General features: G+C 37.5%; 1 protein-coding gene across 1 annotated transcript in view; it reads right to left on the reverse strand.

Annotated features, from left to right (window-relative positions):
* Positions 1-14,732: 14,732 nt before the first annotated feature.
* The window catches only part of rpgrip1l (RPGRIP1 like), a 31,530-nt gene continuing 21,900 nt past the window's right edge, over positions 14,733-24,362 (reverse strand). The window contains 8 exon segments of the mRNA XM_079603488.1: positions 14,733-15,496; positions 16,944-17,022; positions 17,025-17,091; positions 17,998-18,082; positions 19,700-19,886; positions 22,453-22,526; positions 23,810-23,960; positions 24,035-24,109. Of these exon segments, the coding sequence (XP_079459614.1) occupies positions 15,372-15,496; positions 16,944-17,022; positions 17,025-17,091; positions 17,998-18,082; positions 19,700-19,886; positions 22,453-22,526; positions 23,810-23,960; positions 24,035-24,109 (843 nt within the window). The 3' untranslated portion in view covers positions 14,733-15,371.

Genomic DNA, 24,362 nt, shown 5'->3' on the forward strand with positions numbered 1-24,362 from the left:
TATATATATAGTGCTTTGCGAAAGTATTCACACCCTTCATTTTCACATCAATCATAATGACAAATCGGGGGGAAAAACAGATTTATGACAACTTTGCAAAAGGAGAAACTGAAGTGCATTGCATAAGTATTCAAGCCCTTAACTCAGTAGTTAAAGCACCTTCACAGCCTCAAGTCTTGTTGTGTCTGATGTGACACGCTTTGCACATCTGCATTTGGTGTTCTCCTCAGATCTTCTTAGGGTCAGTCAGGCTGCGTCGGTGGACAGATATGTGTCTCCAGAGATGTTCGATTGGGTTCAAGCCCATGGCTCTGGCTGGACCTTCGCAGCGTTGTCCATAAGCTACTCTTGCATTGTGTTACGGTAGCTGTGTGCTCAGCGCCCTTGTCCTGTTGTTCATGTTACCCAGTCTTCATTCCTGTTATTAAATTGTATTTGTCTTCTAAAAAATAAAAGTTAAACCTCTGTTTTTATCAGTTTTGTTGTTTGGTCCGTAATTTTTGCTAAATCACAGTAATATAGGCATTCACAGGTAAATACAGTAATTCTACAGCAGCTTAATGCTAAATCACAGTAATGTAGACATTCACAGGTAAATACAGTAATTCTTCAGCAGCTTAATGCTAAATCACAGTAATGTAGACATTCACAGGTAAATACAGTAATTCTACAGCAGCTTACTGCTAAATCACAGTAATGTAGACATTCACAGGTAAATACAGTAATTCTTCAGCAGCTTACGGCTAAATCACAGTAATGTAGACATTCACAGGTAAATACAGTAATTCTACAGCAGCTTACTGCTAAATCACAGTAATGTAGACATTCACAGGTAAATACAGTAATTCTACAGCAGCTTACTGCTAAATCACAGTAATGTAGACATTCACAGGTAAATACAGTAATTCTACAGCAGCTTAATGCTAAATCACAGTAATGTAGACATTCACAGGTAAATACAGTAATTCTACAGCAGCTTAATGTTAAATCACAGTAATGTAGACATTCACAGGTAAATACAGTAATTCTACAGCAGCTTACTGCTAAATCACAGTAATGTAGACATTCACAGGTAAAAACAGTAATTCTACAGCAGCTTAATGCTAAATCACAGTAATGTAGACATTCACAGGTAAATACAGTAATTCTACAGCAGCTTAATGCTAAATCACAGTAATGTAGACATTCACAGGTAAATACAGTAATTCTACAGCAGCTTAATGCTAAATCACAGTAATGTAGACATTCACAGGTAAATACAGTAATTCTACAGCAGCTTAATGCTAAATCACAGTAATGTAGACATTCACAGGTAAATACAGTAATTCTTCAGCAGCTTACTGCTAAATCACAGTAATGTAGACATTCACAGGTAAATACAGTAATTCTACAGCAGCTTACTGTTAAATCACAGTAATATAGACATTCACAGGTAAATACAGTAATTCTACAGCAGCTTACTGCTAAATCACAGTAATGTAGACATTCACAGGTAAATACAGTAATTCTACAGCAGCTTAATGCTAAATCACAGTAATGTAGACATTCACAGGTAAATACAGTAATTCTTCAGCAGCTTAATGCTAAATCACAGTAATGTAGACATTCACAGGTAAATACAGTAATTCTACAGCAGCTTACTGCTAAATCACAGTAATGTAGACATTCACAGGTAAATACAGTAATTCTTCAGCAGCTTACTGCTAAATCACAGTAATGTAGACATTCACAGGTAAATACAGTAATTCTACAGCAGCTTAATGCTAAATCACAGTAATGTAGACATTCACAGGTAAATACAGTAATTCTTCAGCAGCTTAATGCTAAATCACAGTAATGTAGACATTCACAGGTAAATACAGTAATTCTACAGCAGCTTACTGCTAAATCACAGTAATGTAGACATTCACAGGTAAATACAGTAATTCTTCAGCAGCTTACGGCTAAATCACAGTAATGTAGACATTCACAGGTAAATACAGTAATTCTACAGCAGCTTACTGCTAAATCACAGTAATGTAGACATTCACAGGTAAATACAGTAATTCTACAGCAGCTTACTGCTAAATCACAGTAATGTAGACATTCACAGGTAAATACAGTAATTCTACAGCAGCTTAATGCTAAATCACAGTAATGTAGACATTCACAGGTAAATACAGTAATTCTACAGCAGCTTAATGTTAAATCACAGTAATGTAGACATTCACAGGTAAATACAGTAATTCTACAGCAGCTTACTGCTAAATCACAGTAATGTAGACATTCACAGGTAAAAACAGTAATTCTACAGCAGCTTACTGCTAAATCACAGTAATGTAGACATTCACAGGTAAATACAGTAATTCTACAGCAGCTTAATGCTAAATCACAGTAATGTAGACATTCACAGGTAAATACAGTAATTCTACAGCAGCTTAATGCTAAATCACAGTAATGTAGACATTCACAGGTAAATACAGTAATTCTACAGCAGCTTAATGCTAAATCACAGTAATGTAGACATTCACAAGTAAATACAGTAATTCTTCAGCAGCTTACTGCTAAATCACAGTAATGTAGACATTCACAGGTAAATACAGTAATTCTACAGCAGCTTACTGTTAAATCACAGTAATATAGACATTCACAGGTAAATACAGTAATTCTACAGCAGCTTACTGCTAAATCACAGTAATGTAGACATTCACAGGTAAATACAGTAATTCTACAGCAGCTTAATGCTAAATCACAGTAATGTAGACATTCACAGGTAAATACAGTAATTCTTCAGCAGCTTAATGCTAAATCACAGTAATGTAGACATTCACAGGTAAATACAGTAATTCTACAGCAGCTTACTGCTAAATCACAGTAATGTAGACATTCACAGGTAAATACAGTAATTCTTCAGCAGCTTACTGCTAAATCACAGTAATGTAGACATTCACAGGTAAATACAGTAATTCTACAGCAGCTTAATGCTAAATCACAGTAATGTAGACATTCACAGGTAAATACAGTAATTCTTCAGCAGCTTACTGCTAAATCACAGTAATGTAGACATTCACAGGTAAATACAGTAATTCTACAGCAGCTTACTGTTAAATCACAGTAATGTAGACATTCACAGGTAAATACAGTAATTCTACAGCAGCTTACTGCTAAATCACAGTAATGTAGACATTCACAGGTAAATACAGTAATTCTTCAGCAGCTTACTGCTAAATCACAGTAATGTAGTTTAAATCGGACTGAATTTATTCCTCAATCTTAACGTAGTGTTTACATGAACACTAAACATGTGATCGGGTTGATGTGCGCGTTTATATGTCACAAACTTCAAATCGGAATAGATTTTTTTGACTTGCACGAATATACAGAGTTTTCTGCTGTGTTTCGCATAACCGTTCTCCTACTTTGGTTCTTTATTGGTTTTAAACAGCAGACTTAATATTTATCCATCTCTGGTCATAATTTGGAGACGATGAGCATATGAACTGTTGTCCCGCTGCTTATATTGATCACGCAGTAAAAATGCCCAAAAGCCCCTCCCACTCCGAGGGCGTTTTAACTCCTACGGTGGCCGTATTATTTCAAATCTGCCGGCAGTATCGAGTAATCTCCCCTCGCATTCGTCACGGTGCCGCTGAGTGTAAAAACGTGAAAGGCAAACCTTAAATTTCCAGGTATGTCCCTCTTTGGCTAATGTATGTTCAAGATGGAGGCACAACATGGCTTCCGCCATTCGAGCGACTCACTCGTATTATAAATGGCAGATTCTACGCTTACGAGAATACTTGATTAGTTGGTGGAAGTAATTACACATGAATGAGCACACATCATTTTGAAAGAACAGTGTTTTTTGCTAAGAATCAACTTAATAAATTACACAGTGTAGCTTTAATATCCGTCTCTGGTCATAATTTGGAGACAATGAGCATATGAAGCGTTTTGTCGTCTGTGGATGAGAGTCTGAAACCAGGACTGGTGGCCGTTGTCCTGCTCCACGTCACAGACGCAGTGAAAGGAGGATTATAGGATGACGGACACTCCCGTCAAATATGACGTTTATATCAACAAGAAAAAGCGCTCGTTCCGCACGTCATACGCCATTACGTTATTTCTACGTCATTGCACATGCGCAGTCCTTTCAGTTTCGCTTTTCAATCTGATCAAGTGTTTACATGTTTTCTCGATCGGATTAGAAACGGGAATGCTCCTGAGCTAAATCTCAAGTGTTCCAGAAAAGGGTACGAATGCAACGTAAATATTTCAGGTTATTTTTTATTTTATTTTTAATTTGTAAAGTCTTTCTTGGATCTGTTTTGTTTGTTTGTTTGTATACTTTATTGTCCTTTTTCAGGAAATTTGTCTTTGACTCAAAGCTGCATTTATACAAAAATACATACATACAACATATGCAGACACAAACCAATAAATAAAAAGCTAAAATCTATATGAGCATTACCAGACTACATTACTACATCTTGCTATTTAACATATTAATAGATACAGGGATAAAATACTTTTTGTAACGGTTGCTCTTACATAATGGGACTCTATACCGTCTTCCTGATGGTAGAATCTGATACATTGAAAATAAAACATGGCTTGAATCACTCACTATTGTCTGTGCATTTTTTAAAATCAGCGATTCGTAAATTGATTGAAGTGATGAGTACTCCCTTACACCCATAACTTTCATTGCAATTTTCACAAGACGAGCAAGCTGTGATTTTAATTGGACCGTAAGATTGCCATACCAAGTTTGCATCCCATAATTCAAAAGACTACCTAAAACAGCGTAATAAAATAATTGCATAATTCTCTGATTTACACCAAACAGCCTAAGTCTTCTTAAAAAATACAGTCGTTGTTGGAATTTTGAACAAAGATAATCAATGTGGGCTTTCCAAGTAAATGAACGATCAATGATCACACCTAGATACTTATAGGTATCCACCTGCTCAACGATATTATCATAGATGATAACTGGGCTATAATCACCTAATCTTTTTGCATCTATTATCATTTCCTTCGTTTTTGATACATTTACGATAAGATGATTTACATTGCACCACCGCACAAAATTCTCAATTTCAGACTGATACGCTAATATATCTTGATCTTTCTCTAGGAGACTCAATATCACTGTGTCATCAGAGTATTTAATAATATAGTTGTTCTTATTTATACTAAAACAGTCATTTGTATAAAGAGTAAACAGAAAGGGCGAACATACGCAACCTTGAGGCACACCAATACTAATAGATTTAACATCAGAGAGTGTATTATTTACTTTTACATATTGTGTACGATTGGTTAAGAAAGAGAAAAGCCACTTAAAGACCCACTCCGATGAAAATCATGTTTTTCTAGGTGTTAACATGTTCTTGTGGCATTTTTCTGATGTTAGAGGACATATCTTGAGAAAAATAAGCTCAAAGTTGTATTTCTGAGTATTTCTACATTCAAATGTCTGTGAATCAGTAGCAGACGCTAAAATGCCGTTTAAAATAGACTGGAGTTATGACGTAGTAACTCCACTGGGCGGGGCCACGAGCTCATACTCAAATTGGAACACATACTGTAACAAATAAGTCACTTTTCACCGTCTATTAATCGTCAAAACTAAAGTTTGGAGAGCACAGACTGATACCGTCAGTAATTACATCATTACATAAAGAGAGAGGGCAGCCAGCCTCCTCCAGCCAAGCAACAGGCGACATTCGTGCATGTGAAATTCCGCGCTCGTCCAAGTAGACTTGCACACGCCGGGTGGCGACGAGTTTCGCCTGTCGCAGTCGTTTGTCCTCTCGTGTGTCAAGCCCATCACTCGTGAGAGTGTCAGTCAGTTTTTCAGATATAGCGGTGACATTAGCATCATAATAATCCTGAAATTCCGAGCAATCCACTGATACTAAATATGTCCTGATTGATCACTGTGGGAGGGATGAAATATTGAGACGAAGTCGAGCTGTTTTTTACCGCGACGTCTCGGAGTGAAATAATGATCGGTGATCGGTGATAACTTTGATTAACTTCGGATAATAATAATTAACGTGTATATATAATACTGTAATGCTTCTCCGTGCCAACGGCTCCGCCCACAACGCAGAGGCGAATTGCTAATGAGCTACTGCCGCTCTGCTGAAGCGAAGTCCCAGAAAACGGCACAGGTTTTGAGATTTTGGCTAAAAATGGCATAATCATAATTTAAAGACCACTGGGAATGTTTCAAAATAGCTCAAAATATGATCGGAGTGGGACTTTAATGATAAAAGGGTTTACATTGCTTTTTACAAGCTTACCCAGGAGTAACTGCGGCTGAAGCGTATTAAAAGCGGAGCTAAAATCTACAAAGAGTCGTGCATAAGCATTAGATGTTTCTGAGACATGGGTCTTGATCGCTGATTAATGCGTCACTGAAGATGTATCTGGCAGGGTTTCAATATATACATCCACACACAACACACACTTGTTAATTGTTTTAGAATTAAAATGGTAATAAATGTTTAATGGCAGGTTTAATTACAACAATCAGCCGTCAGAGCAAACGATTGCCTAAATAATCAATGTGTGTGAAATTAACTGCATTTCTTTTCATTTGTAATAATGTAAATTTACTTTAGGTATAGGCCTACGTTTATATATATATATATATATATATATATATATATATATTTATAAACATACTGTATATCTCACACACACACACTCTCTCACTCTCTAACACACACACACACTCACACACACACACTCTCTGTCTGTCCGTCTCTCTCTCTCACTCTCTCACTCTCTAACACACACACGCACACTCTCTCTCTCATACTCACACACACACTCTGTCTGTCCGTCTCTCTCTCTCTCTCTCTCACACACACACTCACACTCTCTCTCTCTCTCTCTCACACACACACACACACACACACACACACAAGCACTTGAAGTGTTAATCTCAGGTTAAACCAGCCCAGGTGGCGTTTGAGGAATGATTGCCAGCGGCGGCAGACAATGGGCAGGTGATTTAAATGTGGACGGGGCAGAGTTCATCTGTCTCTGTAGAGATCATTAATATAAAGATTGATCTGTCTGTCTGTGTGTGTGTGAGTGTGTGTGGTACCTGTGGGGACTCCAGGAGCTTTAACACAGCTGTAACCTCGTGCTGAAGGAAAGCTGTACGGAGACATGGGTCTTGATCGCTGATTAATGCGTCACTGAAACACACATCAACATTGATGCCAGTGAACGAACACACACACACACACACACACACACACAGACACACACACACACACACACACACACACACACACACACACACACACACACACACACACACACACACACACACACACACACACACACACACACACACACACACACACACACACGCACCTCTTAATATTCTGCTTCCTGCAGTGGAAAATACATTCTGATGCTAAAATATGATTAAGGAATCATCTCAATACTATAATTAAATCTGTTTTATGTTAATGCATTTTTAGTTGTGTCCCACATTTTCTGCGCAACCCTGTTACTGAATAATTTTCCTCTATTAAAAATTGAACATTTCATAGAATTGTGACACCCCTTAAGTAATGTAAAAAATAATAGTAAAAATCACTTTCCATGTCAATTTTACACAATTTTAGTGTCGACTGTATTCATCAAATGTAACTATTCAACCCTGTTATTATAAAATAAATGATAAAACATTTGTTATTAATATAATATGTTTATCAGTAATAAACCAACATTTGGTTCCAAACTAAATTAATTTATATTAAATCTTCAACCCTGTTACCCGTTCTTAATTTTACAAACTTTATTAATTTAATGTTTTATGATTATTTTAATGTTTTTTGTGTTTAGTTTTTTTTATGTTTAGCGCTGGAAACAAAACAAACAAAAAAGGAATGGCAGAGATCGGGATATGTTCCAAATTTGGTAACAGGGTTGAGAAAAAAAACTCATAAAATCAATATAGAAAATAAAAATATTAAGTGTAGTTTTAGTGACATAATTTTGTAACTGTCCTTGGTAGAAATTAATAGTGATATTAAATGGTAATAATCACTTTCCATGTAATTATTTCACACAAACTGTAGCGTAGACTCTAATCATAGTTTAAACTTTCAACCCTGTTATTGTGAAAAGAATGACAAAGACACATCTGTGAATAATTTAGAGCTATATTTATATCAACAATATATCAAGATTTGGTTTGAAATTAGTTTAGTGCTAGAAACATTCCCGTTAATGCATTTCTGTTCCTCATTTTGGTAGCGGGGTTGATAATTCAGCAAACCTCTTAAAATCAATATAGAAAATAAAAGTTTATTTATTTTAATTTAGTTTTTAATGTAGTAAAATGAGTTTGAGTTCAGTCTAAACTTGATTATCTATGATTTACACATACACAATGGGGGGGGGGGGGGGGGGGGTATTTAATGTTATTATACATTTAATGTTTTATGTTTATTAAATATTTAGCACTAGAAAATAATGAAATCGCACATTCCAAATTTTGGTAACAGGGTTGTAATAAAAATAGCAGATCTCTTATAAAAAATGAAAATAGAAAATATAATTTATTTCAAATGTTGTTTTTAATTCAGTAAAATGAGTTTGGATGATACATGAATGTGCTGAGGAGTTAACGGTCAGATACTGGTTGTTGCAGTTTTTTGGATTAGCTACACAAAGACAATGGCTATAAAAAAAAAATCATTTATGCAATGCAATGCTTATATATAGATTTCTAACTTGGAAATGGCCTCTAAGGAGTACTTTCCTCTTCTGGCTGTTAAGTGAATAAGTTGCCTTTAACAATATCACAGTCCGTGCATTAGGTGTGTATGACTTCTGTGTGAGAAAAGCATTGAGTGAAAAGCAGATTAGGAACACAGTCCGATGAGTTTAATGGCTTTGACGGTGCAAGTGCAGTCAATAACATGCTAATGCTTTTACACTGCTCTTGATAAGAGTCTTTTTATGTCTGTGCTTAAATCAATAAGCTTAAACACAGGCCAGTTCCTGCGTAGTGTGTGTGTGTGGATCATCACAACACGCCGTCACGTGGTCTCCGCGGTACAGTAGCTCAAGCGCTGTGAAGCATTAACCGCGACACACAGCGTGACGGGGCTGACTTGAAAATGTAATTTCGGAGGTGACATGCACGCATACATTAAAGCGTTGTTAATAGAGAGCCAATGAAAACACAAGGTCAGGAGCACCTGACCCGAGAGCCAGTCTCTGAACCTGAGGAATGTCTCGGTCCTCACGCAAGACTCGTTCAGACCAACAGCTAATTATTACGGTAAAGCAGGCCAGCGGACATTCACTGGGCAAGAGGTGAGCACATTACAATGCGTCTTGTGTTGTGACAAAACTACCTTTAACTAGCATTCAGTCTGAAAGACCGAGAGGATGACTGGGTCTCTGTGGGAAAAGTGATGCCATAACGCCACCTAGTGGTGCTTTCTGCACTTTTCTCGAACATCATCCAGTCTCAGTTTAAAGCACACTGTATATTCTTTTGGGATACAAGAAGTAATACAGTTTCGTTTTTGGGGGGTGTGTATGATGGCACTACAGTTGTCGTTGTTTTATTAATATAGTCCAATGTACGATACAGTATCATTAATATAGCACCATTTTTATTAATATAGTAGCCTATTTTGTTTTCTTGCACATTAAAATGGTGGTTTTTAGACATGTACAAGTTTAGTAGTTTAACAATGCAATGCTTTATGTTTTTTTGAGGCATGCACCATGTAATACATTTTTGATTTTCGGGCATGTATCATGGCATACATGTTTTATTTATTTTCCTATTTCAAAAAAAATAATGTTCTTTTCTTTTTGACATTTACCATTACCAAGTCCTTAGACATTCAAAATCGGGATACAATGCATTTTTGAACAATTACTATCATAATACATATGGGGCAGTTACCATATTTTTGGGCATGTTTGTTCTAGCATATTTTTTGGGGGGCATTTATGATGGTAATACCATTTTTGTTTATTTTTAAATACAATATAATGACATGGCAATAGTATTAACATGGTTAATGTCTGCAATAAACACTTGTCATTGCCACGGTATTATATTATATTTAAAAACAAACAAAAAAGGTATTACCATTGTAAATGCCCCCCAAAAATATACTACAAACACATCCCCTAAAAAGGTAACTATCCCATATGTATTATGATAGTTTTTGTTCAGAAATGCATTGTATTTCCATAATAAAATCTTAAATTTTTTTTAAGGTATCACCATTTTGCATGTTAAAAAAAAGTATTTCTGTGGTACAAACGCATGCGAACATGTAAATGTCCAATAAACACTGTTTTAGACAGTTAACACAGAAATACTTTTTTTTGTTCATGCAAGAAGGTAATTCAATGTATTTCTGTGCATATAGTAATGATAATAACTGTAGTATCACCATGGTACCGTAGTTTAAGCCGATCACCAGCTATAAATGACCAGTTAGAACTTAATTATGATTACCAGTATGATCAGGTGTGTGTCCCTCTCACGCTGGTTTTGGCCGATCACCAGTAACAGTGTCCAGCCTGTGCCAGTAACAGACCAGCGCTGGCCATCTAAAACCAGTCAGGACTTTAAGCAACGTCCCGTTTCCTCTCCTTTGGCTCATCTAAACACACAGCAGGAGTGGTTTTTAGGATAAATCTGCCTATATTACAGAGGAAGACTGCGCGTCTCGTGTCTTCATGCACCCCTGATCATGCGGATGACAGGCCTGTGGCGCTGGGACGGGCCGGAGTTTGAGTGAGTGTAATGAAACCCGCAGACAGGCCAGTCATACTCAGACAAGCCCCGCGAAACACGCGGCTCCAGCCAGAGCTACACCGGACCCAGCCGCGAGTCAAAGGTGAGATCTGGAGAGACCACGCTTCACTGGCCTTCACAGTCCCAGCTTTAAATCACACCATTACCAATTCATCAAACTTTCAGAAGTGTCCTGACTGAACAGCAGCTGCCACTCAAACAGGACACGCATCACAACGCCACAGCAGCCAATCAGAACGTGCTTGATCATTCATAAACACAGTTTGTAGTCCTAATACCCGAAGGAGAATTAACATGCGGTTTCAAGTGTATGAGTAAAAACATGTGACTTTCGTGGATTGTAATTACCTTGAAAAACCTCAATTGAGGCAATTGACTTTGAACACCGACGCATGTATCATTCCTGTTCTGCACCCGCGCACAGCGGACTTTTCCCTCCACAGACACACGCCGGTAAATTAGGGAATGAACGTGCGCTCGCGGGGGCGGTTCAGTGAAAAGAGGAGCGTGTTCCGGCGCAAACGTTCCCTGGTGATATTTTCCAGTTTCGGAAAACAATTCCGCCACTGACCAGTAGACCTAGTCTAAAGACAGTTGCGCGTTAAGCCTGTTTTATGCTTCTGCGTCGAATCGACGGCCGTAGCACGACGTACACCCAATAAATTTGTTTAACTACGCGTCGAGGTGACGCAGACCGCAAGAGCTGTGATTGGTCAGATTATACATAATTTCCGTACTAGTGTAGCTTTTCCGGTTTCCCCCTCCCGTTATACCGCCATTTTTAAAGTGACCACTGCACTGTTTGTTTCAACGACGTCTTCTTTTTCTTCTGCGATTAAACATTTGCAATATAATCATTTGTTGTTCAACGTCGATTAGCTCCAGCTGCAACAACTCTCTCGCTTTCGCTCGCCATTGTCGGAAATGAAAAAGCGGAACCGGCGCACGGAACCAAAACGAACTAGCAAAGAGATTCGCGAACCACACACTAGCTGTGTGTGCTTTATGGCGGTGAAAATGCACCGCGATGCAACACAACCCGACGCAGAACCATAAAACCGCCACGACGCCGCAGGAGTGATAGCAATCCGCCATGGAACAAGCGCGCCGGCTCTTAAAGGGAATGTGAGAGGACGCTCTGATTGGTTTATTTCACGTTATACCCAAACCACACCTATGAATAATGAAGCTACTTCAGACCAACACATTTTATAATTCACATTTTATCCCGCCGCTAGCAACAGCGCCCGGGATCTGCCAGGTCGTTAAAATAGGGCCCATTAAAATGATCCTACAACTTGAACTTTACTTAAAGAAAAGCAGACTTTGAATAGAAAACTAAATATAGTATGTACAGTACTTGATTTGACTAGATTTGGTTGCAAAACGATTTCTGCCATTGTGAAAAAGACATTTAGCATACTTATAAAAAGAGTACTTGTTACATATAACACTTTAAAGAGTACACTGAACTGGAAACTGATTATGTTTCCAGACACTTAATTGCAAGTTAATACTTTTGAATTATATTAAATGCAATTAGCCAAACTTTAGAGTTTTTTTATTGCGCTTGAAACGGTAGCTAAAGCGCTCCTGATATAGCGGTGTGGCTTTTGTCGCGTCGCAGAACACGAAGCGTCAGGACGGTCGTGATGTAGAGCAAGGTGCCCTCCAGGAGACACAGTTACACTGATGTGTGTGAGACTCGTTCAGTATCCGCCGGTGGCGACTGGCCTTACGGGCTCGGGTTATCCGTGTCAGGAGAATGACACTTCCCTCTTGTCCTAACACGTCTAATTGAGGAGCGGCCCTGTGTCATTTCCCAGAGTGCTCAGCGGTGATTTGACAGATGGGCCGAGAGTGTAAAAGCGGGCCGCCCCCCCGCCTGTCAGCTGTCAGAGGCCTGCGCCCCCGATCACGTCACATGACAACACGACCCGCCCCACATCTCCACTCTGAATGGCTAATGAGACCCTGTGGGACACCTTTTCTTGTCCTCTTTTCAGGCGGCAGGGTCATTTGCATGATCGCGGCGAGAGGGGACGAGTGAACGAGAGAGCTCTCAGTATCGACCCGTGGTATTGATCAAGTCATGTGCTCGGCTAATGATGCTCCGTCACTGAACACATGACCCCGCTCAGAGAGATCATTACCCCGACACTGATGTACAGCAGCTCGAGCTTATATTAAATCTTATCTTACATCTGCCAAACACATCTGACAACACGTTTCTGGAGAAAGAGACATTATTTCTCACTGTTAGCACGGGTTAGCTTGTTAGCTGTTGACTTTCTTAGTACCTTCCTTGTCTTAATGTATGATTCATCAGTGCATCAGATATACATATTATTTATCATAATTTTAGCTGATATCTATGGAAGCTTGTTTACGCCACAGAATAAAAAAAAAAGGTAATTGCGACTTTTGTGAATTGTGTTATAAAATCAAAAAAATCAGCTAGATATTAACACATTTGTGAGAGAAAAGTCAGAATTGCGTGTTTATTTCTCGCAATTCTGACTTTATATCGCGCAATTCTGACTTTATATCTCGCAATTCTGACTTTATATCTCTCAATTCTGACTTTATATCTCGCAATTCTGACTTTATATCACGCAATTCTGACTTTATATCTCGCAATTCTGACTTTATATCTCGCAATTCTGACTTTATATCTCGCAATTCTGACTTTATATCTCGCAATTCTGACTTTATATCTCGCAATTCTGACTTTATATCTCGCAATTCTGACTTTATATCTCGCAATTCTGACTTTATATCTCGCAATTCTGACTTTATATCTCGCAATTCTGACTTTATATCTCGCAATTCTGACTTTATATCTCGCAATTCTGACTTTATATCTCGCAATTCTGACTTAATATCTCGCAACTCTGACTTTATATCTCGCAACTCTGACTTTATATCTCGCAACTCTGACTTTATATCTCGCAACTCTGACTTTATATCTCGCAACTCTGACTTTATATCTCGCAACTCTGACTTTATATCTCGCAACTCTGACTTTATATCTCGCAACTCTGACATTATATCTCGCAACTCTGACTTTATATCTCGCAACTCTGACTTTATATCTCGCAACTCTGACTTTATATCTCGCAACTCTGACTTTATATCTCGCAACTCTGACATTATATCTCGCAACTCTGACTTTATATCTCGCAACTCTGACTTTATATCTCGCAACTCTGACTTTATATCTCGCAATTCTGAGACGTAAATTGCAATTGTGAGATAAAATGTCGCAATTATCTTTTAAAATGTTTTATTCTGTGGCGGAAAAAAGCTTCCATAGATATCAGCTAGCCCATGCTAGGCTACTTAATGCTAACCAAATAGCTATTAGGGGTCAAAAGTTAGACTGGTTAAGACTGATAGCACCATGCTCAAGTGACTGGCTCAAAATAATGCAGGTTACGTACTTTTGAGACTATTGGCACCGGCCGAGCAACTACCATTGAGATAAATGCTAATGGCTACATAGCTCACTGTCGGTATTATTGATTTCAATGGTTTTCTCAAACCCACAAAACTGACAATTCTGTCATCATTTACGCATTACTCATTCACTTATGTCATTTCAAACCAAAAATGGAAAGAAGACATTTTGAAAAACGTCTCTTGTCCATACAATGAAAGTCAGTGATGAAGTTCAATGTTGTTTGGACCCCAACAATCTTCGTAATATCTTCTTTTGTGTTCAGCAGAAGAAAGGAGTGAATACAGGTTGGGGACGTCATAAAGATGAGTAAATTATGACAGGATTTTCATTTCAAGGTCTACTACCTCACTTGTCAATTTCCAATAGATTGAATAAAGCACTTTATGAAAGTTGAATGGTTTGTAAATGCAGCATTTTTTCAACATTTAGAAAACTGAGGTTTAAAAATAACATTGAAACTCTAATAACATCACTCTGTAATGTTCATAAATATAAAACATTTACAAATATCACTTTATAAGAATGTCTAGGCTTACAGTACATTCAAAATAAAGCATCTATATCTATACAAAATATAGTAAATAATCTGAATTGTACTCACTCACACACACACACACACGGAGTGTCTGCGCGAGCGCCACAGCTCGGCACGCGTGGAAATGTGCATTAGCATTTTAAAGAGCTTGATTTAATCCCATTAAATCCAGTTAGATTTCATTTCGCACCTTCAATAAAATATCGCCGCCTGCCACGGCGCTGCCTAATGAGGCTTAACAGCCTTTTCATTAAGCAAAGTTATTAAAGGTCTAAACATCAGCGCTCCATCAAACGCAACACTGGAGGCCATGAAGAGAAACATTAGGATATGATTTCACACCGTACGGGATCAAAGCCGTGTGATGCCGCTTACATAAAGGACTGTTCTGTGCCCATATGCTGCCGCCGTCTGTAGCGGGTAAAGCTAAACGGGCCGCCCCATGCATTGCACTTAGCTTCACTTTGGTGAATCGAATTATAAACTAGAATGGTTTAAGAAATATTTAATAATGCGGGGCTGAAAAGCACAATTGTAAAAAGTAAATCATTGGTTTGGGTAAATTAGGCAAGTGTAGTTAGCGGACGGTCCCGCTCGGGGTCTTTCATGATGGACGTCAGCGCCTCCAGAGCTTCAACCGTCACGACTAGATGGCCAATGACCTCACTGCTGTCCTGCACGTCCACGACTGCGGCGCGGGACAGGGAAACACAAGAGAGAGAGAGAGAGAGAGAGAGAGAGAGAGAGAGAGAGAGAGAGAGAGAGAGAGAACCTTCAGGGTCAGAAAGTGCCACTTTACACACATAGGGTACAAGTTGTTGTCTCATTATATTAAAAGGCATACATACCATGTTATTTAGAGAAAGAATTAGATAAACTAATATTACACATAAAATATACTAATTTAAACGTGTAAAATTTTGGCTCGGCATTGACTTTTTTTTACTTTATGCAACAATTAATATCATACAATAATAATTCTGACAATCTGTTTAATTATATTCAATTAAATTTAGAGAATAATTCATTATAATCTCGACCAATGACCAAAATGACTAAAAATTCTGAATCCACCCTGTTACTAATTAAAAATATATATATTTCATTAAATTCTGACACCCTGGAAGTGACATAATTTAGATTATTTCTATAGAATGGTAGAAAGACATGGAAATAACCGCATTACATTTATTTTTTTTACACAAATTGCATTCATCACGCTCAGCCATTCAACCCGGTTGCTAACATTTTATTAACAAAATAAATAATAATAAATTTAAAAGTAATAATGATTATATATATATATATATATATATATATTAGGGCTGTCAAAAGATTAATCGCGATTAATCGTATCCAAAATAAAAGTTTGTGTTTGCATAATATATGTGTGTGTACTGTGTATAATTAGTATGTATAAATGTATATATTTAAGAAATATTTGTATTTATATACTGTATATACATTTATATAATTTATATTATATATAAATATTTTATATATAAATATAACCAATTGTTCTTAAATGTATACATGATTGTGTGTGTTTTTATATATATATGAATAATTATAAACAGTACACACACATATATTATGCAAACACAAACTTTTATTTTGGATACGATTAATCGCGATTAATCTTTTGACAGACCTAATATATATATATATATATGGGAAATATAAGTTTCAATTTAAACCAATTTTTTCCAAATCAAAATTTCATCCCAAAATACCTAAACCCTGTTACTTGCACACCTACAACATTAAGGCATGCTTTGCATCTTATTATCTTTTACATGTTTATCTAATGTTTGGCTATAAATAAAATAAAATAAAAAATAAACTGTGTCTCAAGATCTGGTAACAGGGTTGAGATAAAAGGCAAACCTCATATAAAATCAATCCAAAATAAACCAAATCATGTAATATACACAATTTGACCCTCTGAGTTGGATGAACAACAGAGGTTCAGTGATTAAACACTCTCCCCGATACTTTCTTGAAAAAAAATCGTTTTTCAGGTCTTATTTAAAACCTGTATGTGGAAATATCCCCAAAAATGACCCACGTACCCAAGATCTGAGATAACATTCACACTAAACTCAACACTGTGTGATGCAGAGTAAAAGTCTCACCGCTCAGGCTCACGTCCCTCATGTCTCTGCGCGTGTCCATGACGTCGCGGATCCGCAGGTAGGCCACGCCCACATCCTCCCCACATCCTCACACTCCTCATCCTGCTCTTCCTCTTCAGGAGGGTCACTCACCACCGTGAACTTGATGCTGCACACACCGTCAGAGAGTAAAGCGTGTAGTCAGTGCACACTACGGCAGGGGTGTTCAATTCTATATCTTCTTCCCAGTGGACAATACTTTCTTTGGAGTGGTTATACATTTCCATAGGGCAGCCGTAGTACTTTGTAAAAGTCTGATCATTTTTAGCAATATTTACCAAAAAAAGTCCCAACAGTATATGATAATAAAAAGGTAAGATCAGATGTTTATCAGGCTATTATTATTATTCTTTAGATACCTGTGCGTATGGCACATAGAAGGCCACGGGACTGTGAAAACATACTGGGGGTGCAAGGTTAGAGAAATAAGGACCATTTTTATAGTTTGCTATGTACATAATCTAATAATCAAAACTCTCATCATGAGCATAAAACAAAATTAACTAGTCATCTCAAAGATTTGTTTTCTCCCCTTACCATATTTAAATAAATTTCCAAATGATAACATTGTTTATTCACTGTAAAAAAATATTTTCATGATTTGTTATCACAAATGTTCATCTTTTTCTCATATCAACTTTGAAAACTAATGTGTGAAGATAACACACTATTTTGAGTTTCTGTTTATTAAACCATTCTTCTTCATTGTATTAACTCAAAATTTTAATTACAACGAACTCAACATGTTAAGGCAACAAGGTAACTTGCTTTTTTAAGTTAAACCAACATTTATTTTTACAGTGTTATGAATATGCTGATTAACAATGCTGAATTTAGAGGTGTATGTATAATAAACGAGGAGCTAAGGGAGTGAATGTGCAGAATATTTTTCCAGTTATTGATTTTGAAGCTTTTCTGAATAAGGTATTCGGCTCCGGGACATGTTCACATTAGCGATGTCCTCTACACAACAGAAGAATGAGAGAAAGAGACCCCAGATGGGGAAGTGTCTCACTGCTCCAGTTGTGTGTCCCGGCCCTCTAGCACCGCTCTCAGAGATTGCCGTCTGGCTTGGTTATTCTCCATATCCACATGGATCACTGTCAGAACAATGCATGTTGTTAGATTATTTAGTTATGTTCAGGAATTACTATTACGAGACAATGCCAAATAAACATAATGTGTATAGTGATAAAGCTACAGGAACCAGTTATGTGCCCAATATGGTTGTGGAAGCACAATGTTAGGACACTTGGTCCAACAGTTATGAGCAAATTAATCCCTATTGTACAACTTTTGAACACTACGAGAAGCTGTTGTGTATGGAGGCTTTTTTCCACCACAGAATAATAAAAAAAAAAGATTTATTTTTTTTCTCCTCACAAATGCGAATAACATGATGGTCGTTCCATCAAAGTTTATGATCAATTTCATTAATGTGTTACAGGCTAATAGAGGTCTGCATTCTTACGGGACCCGTAAGAACCGTTTACGGGGTGTTTTTGCCGGTTTTTGCCTGGAAGGCTCTATAGAAATCTGGCACCCTTTGAACGAAGTTAAACTGAGGGAGCGCGCCGTTCACCGACACCAGAATGAACGAGTTCACAGTAACGTTCATCAGGCAGTAATACAGTACGTTCAGTTCACGTTCGCCCAAAATATGAACGAGTTCATGAACTATCGTTCAATGAACGCGCTCAGGCACAACACTGATTAGGTCCAACTTTTCAGACAGAAATGTTGTTCCAGGATCAACAAAATATGTTGTCTCACTTGGCAATATCACGGTGACCGGGTACAATATGCGTCACATGTCTACAATATGCGTAATTGTCTTCAAATATCTTTTCAAACAGACAGTTTTCAAAATGTATATATGTGGAACAGCATCTTCAAAAAGCAAAATACCCTCAGTGCCAAAACATAGAGAAAAATATGCATTTTCAAACATATCTGGATTACTGCAGACTTAAAGGATTAGTTCACTTTTAAAAAATAAACTTTTGCTGATAATTTACTCACCCCGATGTCATCCAAGATGTCCATGTCTTTCTTTCTTCAGTCGAAAAGAAATTAAGGTTTTTGATGAAAACATTTCTCCATATAATGTACTTCAATGGGCCCGGTTCAAGGGTCAACGGTTTCAACGGTTCAAGGTCCAGATGACAGTGTCAGCGCCGCTTCAACGGGCTTTAAACGACACCAGACGATGAATAAGGGTCTTATCTAGCGAAACGATCGTCATTTCAAAAATAAATAAAAAAGTTTACGTTTTATAAGCACAAACGCTCGCCTTGCTCTGTTCTGTGATGCGCGTTCGTGACGTCACGTAATACGCAATTACGTTGGAAAGGTCACGCTTCTATGAAAAGTAAAAAATGTCTATCCTGAGAAATGTTTTCATCAAAAACCTTAATTTCTTTTCGACTGAAGAAAGAAAGACATGGACATCTTGGATGACATCGGGGTGAGTAAATTATCAGCAAAAGTTTTTTTAAAAGTGAACTAATCCTTTAACGCAGAAAAGTGTAACTTCGAACTTACGGTGGCTCTAGGAGGTTTGAGGTGTAGACCCCCAAATTGGTCAGAAGAAAGTTTAGATATGTCTTAATTAATGCACCAATTTTCACAATATTTCACCATGTGGTTTAAGAAGCTGCCATAGACATAGAGAGCAGAAAAAAGCAGAATAAACACAACATGGATGTGTCGTTCACCATTGCTGAAGTTGTAGGAGAGGCAGTGTCCAGGCAGTGGCTTCTTCAGGGACAGCGGGGTCTCGACTGACGGCAGGCCCAGGAAACCGTACTCCACAAACAGCCGGACGATGCCGCCGTCTTCTGCCACTCTGGAGCCTGGCGTCAGACTCAGAGAAACGATCTCCACACGAATGCACTCGGACGGCTGGTGGAGCAGAGCATCACATGACCTTATCACAACTGACATCCAACCTCACGCCAACTGACTCGCTCCGAATCTTCAGGGACTCAATCGCTCTCAACATCTGACAGAACATCCACCAAGAATATTCCAGCGTTTGAAGTGATGGACACCGGACAAACTACATCTCTTTCCTGAAGTGGACGTGTAACCCGCTGGGCAGAGTTCTCTGTTAATAATGATGAGGGCTGGAGACGTGTTGTCTATCCGTGTATCATCTGATCCGATCTGTCAAACATGCGCTCCACATTGATGGAGTTTTTAGGGGCCGTTAAGTGTGTGCTGACAGCAGTCATTAGATCTCTGTAGACCTCTTAGGACACAAAGTGAGCTAACATTAAGCTGACCATTTAAATCCCTGACTTTACATCACACTTTTCACAGGAGTGAACTGTCTGCTTACACGGGCTAAATTCATCAAAAACGTCTTCATTTAAAACTACACTATCAGTAAGCAATGAAAAATACCCAGTCTGTTGAGGATGTGCATTTCTCAGAGACGATACACAACATCCTTCTGCCAGAGATACCAAATATCTGGGTATTTTTTAAATAATAATTTCAGTCACACTTTAGATTAGGGTCCAATTCGACGGTTAACTAACTACGAACTTTGCCTCTATAAACTCCTAATTACTGCTTATTTCTAGTAGTCCAGGCGTTTTAGGAAAAAAGGGTGAACAAATTGCAACAGAATCAAACTCAACTGATTTTGTATCCTCCATATGTCCTGAGTAAGGAAAAAAAAGCCCCGAAGAATCCCATTAGGGGAAAGTTCAGAAAAAGACCCAAATATATCCTATTCATACGCCTATTCATTATTTTTCTCACATGAATAGGGTAAAAAAAATTAACCTTCGGATATCACCATGAAAATTACTGAGTTGATTACTTATATCAAGACAAACAAAAAATGTGTTACCAGTTTTTTTTAATGGTTTGTTAACATGGACAAACAGTGCATAATCTAATTATAGATGTGCTAATTTTCATAAATACCACAACAGATCTAAACATTGGGTACAGCGTTTTTAAAACATTCAGAGATTCAGTCAGTCATTAATTCAAGGTCCACTCAACTGTCACTAAGCTGTCCCTTAGGTAAGAAAAATTGCCTTTTGTTTTTCCTACATGGATTATTCATTAATATACATTAATAAAACATACCTGGTGATCAACTACAATTTATTGGGAACATCTGGATGTGTGTTGAGCTGTTGTATGACTATTCTGGTGAAACGATGTCAAGTTTAGGATTAGCGAATAGTTTCATTAGATGGCTAACACGGCTAGCAGCAACAGCCCCAAACCCCATCTCTGCAATAATAATTAATAAAGGCTGTTTTAAAGCACTTCTTCCCGTCTCTATGTATTTATGCTCATGGGTAGCCTAAATGGGTTCCATTCAGACCTTAACATTGTCTTTTCCTGTTATATGTCAACAAGATTCAACAAGACATTTTCTCCCGCTGTACCCAATGTTTAGATCTGTTGTGGTATTTATGCAAATTATCTATAATTAGATTATGCACTGTTTGTCCATGTTAACAAACAATTAAAAAAAACTTGTAACACATTTTTTGTTTGTCTCGATATAAGTAATCAACTCAGTAATTTTGATGGTGATATCTAAAGGTTTTTTTTTTTTACCCTATTCATGTGAGAAAAATAATGAATAGGCGTATGAATAGGATATATTTGGGTCTTTTTCTGAACTTTCCCCTAATGGGATTCTTCGGGGCTTTATTTCCCCTTACTCAGGACATATGGAGGATACAAAATCAGTTGAGTTTGATTCTGTTGCAATTTGTTCACGGTTGACCCCCATTTTGGCTTAAAACGCCTGGACTATAGTTAGACAGGTAGTTGTTAGGTTCAGGTGTTGGGTGATTGAGAGATGTAGAATATAGTCATGCAGAATAATGCATTAATATGTGTTTTATAAGTACTGTACTAATAAACAGCCAATATCCTAGTAATATGCATGATATTAAGCAACTAGTTAATAGTGAGGATTTTAACCTAAACTAAAGTCTTAGCACAATTTCCTCTCTGCGGTTTTTAAACATTGTTGAAAACAGATAATAATAAAAAATGAACAAATACATAAATAAAGTAGTACAGTAGATGTACTGTATTAATTTGTGATTATCAATTGATTCTGTTAAAACTGTATTTTAAAAAACATCTTTCATAATTTGGTTGAGAGGAATTCAAAATTCCTTTCTTTCCAAGTTAGTGGACGGTGACATTTATGTGCTGAACAATGTGGTAATTAATACATTTATTTTGATGAAATGCTTATGGGCACCAATGCATATACATATAAGTTTGAGGTTAGAAAGATTATGCTCACCAAGGATGCATTTATTTGATTAAAAAAATACAGTGAATACAGTAATAATGTGAAATAATATTATAACTTATACATTTTAAAATATCATAAAATATAAATGTAATTCATCCCTATAATTTCAGAATCATTACTCCAGTCCTGGTTGATCTGTTAAACATGCAAAGTGACACGCACCTGTTTTTTCTGCTGCGAGCTCTGAGCGGGAACAATGCAGTCATCGCTATCATCCTCATCCTCACCCTGTGCGCCTGCAGACAACAGATCACGTGTTATGGTCATGTGATGATCGAGACGTTACGCACTGGCAGATCGTTAGATGGATCGCTCCTAGTCTCATCTCATATGGAAGGTGTTCGTGAAGGACTGGATTGTTTATTTTCCTGTCGTCCATCTCTCGCTGTGGTCTCAGCGGTGAGAGAGAGAGAGAGATGTTAGACATGAACACTTTAAAGACGGCCTCTTGGCCAAGGTCAACACACATTAACATTTATGTTGTTGGGTGTCAACAGGAAACACATCAGATTATTGGCAGCAGCAAATGAAATATTAATGATTCTCATCTCATTGGAAAAACAATAACACAGCTGCTTCCTCGTATGAAACTGAATACTAACGCTCAGCACTAAGTATTGGTTTACCAAAACATTCATATGCGGCTCTGCTGAACACAAGCTCTACTAAGGGCCGGAGCACAGGGGCCCTTCCTGCACACAACAACACAAACACACTTATTCTAGAAGCAGCTTATGTTTGTGCAAACGTGGAAGCTAATGAGGTTAACTTCTTCATCACTGAACCTGGAGCCTTCTGTTATTATTTACTCGCCTTCATGTCATTCCGCACATACAGTATATGACTTCTGGGAAACAGAAAAATGAGACGTTTTGAATAATGTCCAAGCTGCTCTTTTCCATGAATGTTGAACTGGGGAATTATAACATATGCAAATGAGTTTGTGTCAAATTCATCAAACAATCATACTTCTGCTTTTTGTCTATCCCCATCACATTCATTGTATAGAAATATCAGCATGAACATTGTTCAAAACCTCTACTTTTGTGATTCAAAGAGGAAACGAAGACTTTGAATTTGGAATGACATGAAGGTGAGTAAATAACCAATAAACAAAACAAACAACATGACTTAAAATTATTTTAGCATTATTTCCGCACTAAAATTATTTTAATACAAATTATTTTATAACTTAATTAATATAGCCTACTAAAAATCCCAGAAAATCGTTTAAATCCAAATAGAAATCAAACAAGGCCATTTTTTACTTTACATATATTTGTATTATTATTAATGTATTACAATGTTTTTATTATTATATAAATTATAACTATATAATTTATTTCATAAATGTCCCTGTCCTTATTGCTCTTTTCAGAGTGAGGATAAAATAAAATTAACCAAAAATATCATAACCTGACAGTGAAATGCAGATGAAACCCATACATTATTTCTCTGTGAATACTCCGTATCACATTGCAGAAGATATTTCTTTAGTAATAACACACAGTACACACACCTGTTTGTGGCTCCTGCAGCTCTTCAGAGACCTCGGACTCATCGGACTGAGAGCTGGCGGTGATCAGCTGACCCTCAGAGAAATGAGACTCTTCCTCATCCTCTTCCTCGCTGACTGACGTGGCCTGTCCTGCATCCATCACTATGATGGTCTGAGGAACACAGTGTGACATTGTTTATTCCTGAACTCTTTTTCCTTGTAAACGTCACCGTTTTGTAAGCGTACCTTAGGCACAGGGGTTACAGATGATCTTGTCTCTTTATCATCATCATCATCATCAGAAGCTGTAGTCTGCTCCATCTTGAGATCATTAATACACACAAAAATACATACTCAAAACACCATATACACCAAATGATACGGGTTAATACACAAAAAAAATGCTGGGTTGTTTTAACCCAATTTTGGGTCAAACATGGACAAACCCAAACATCGGATTTAAAATGCAATTTAAAAATTTAACCCAACGGCTGGGTTTGTCCATATTTGACCCAAACTTGGGTTAAAACAAGCATTTTTTAGAGTGTACTCAGGTTATTTAAAACCTAAATTT

The sequence above is a fragment of the Phoxinus phoxinus genome, assembly GCF_949152265.1.
Source record: "Phoxinus phoxinus genome assembly, chromosome: 25".
NCBI lineage: Eukaryota > Metazoa > Chordata > Actinopteri > Cypriniformes > Leuciscidae > Phoxinus > Phoxinus phoxinus.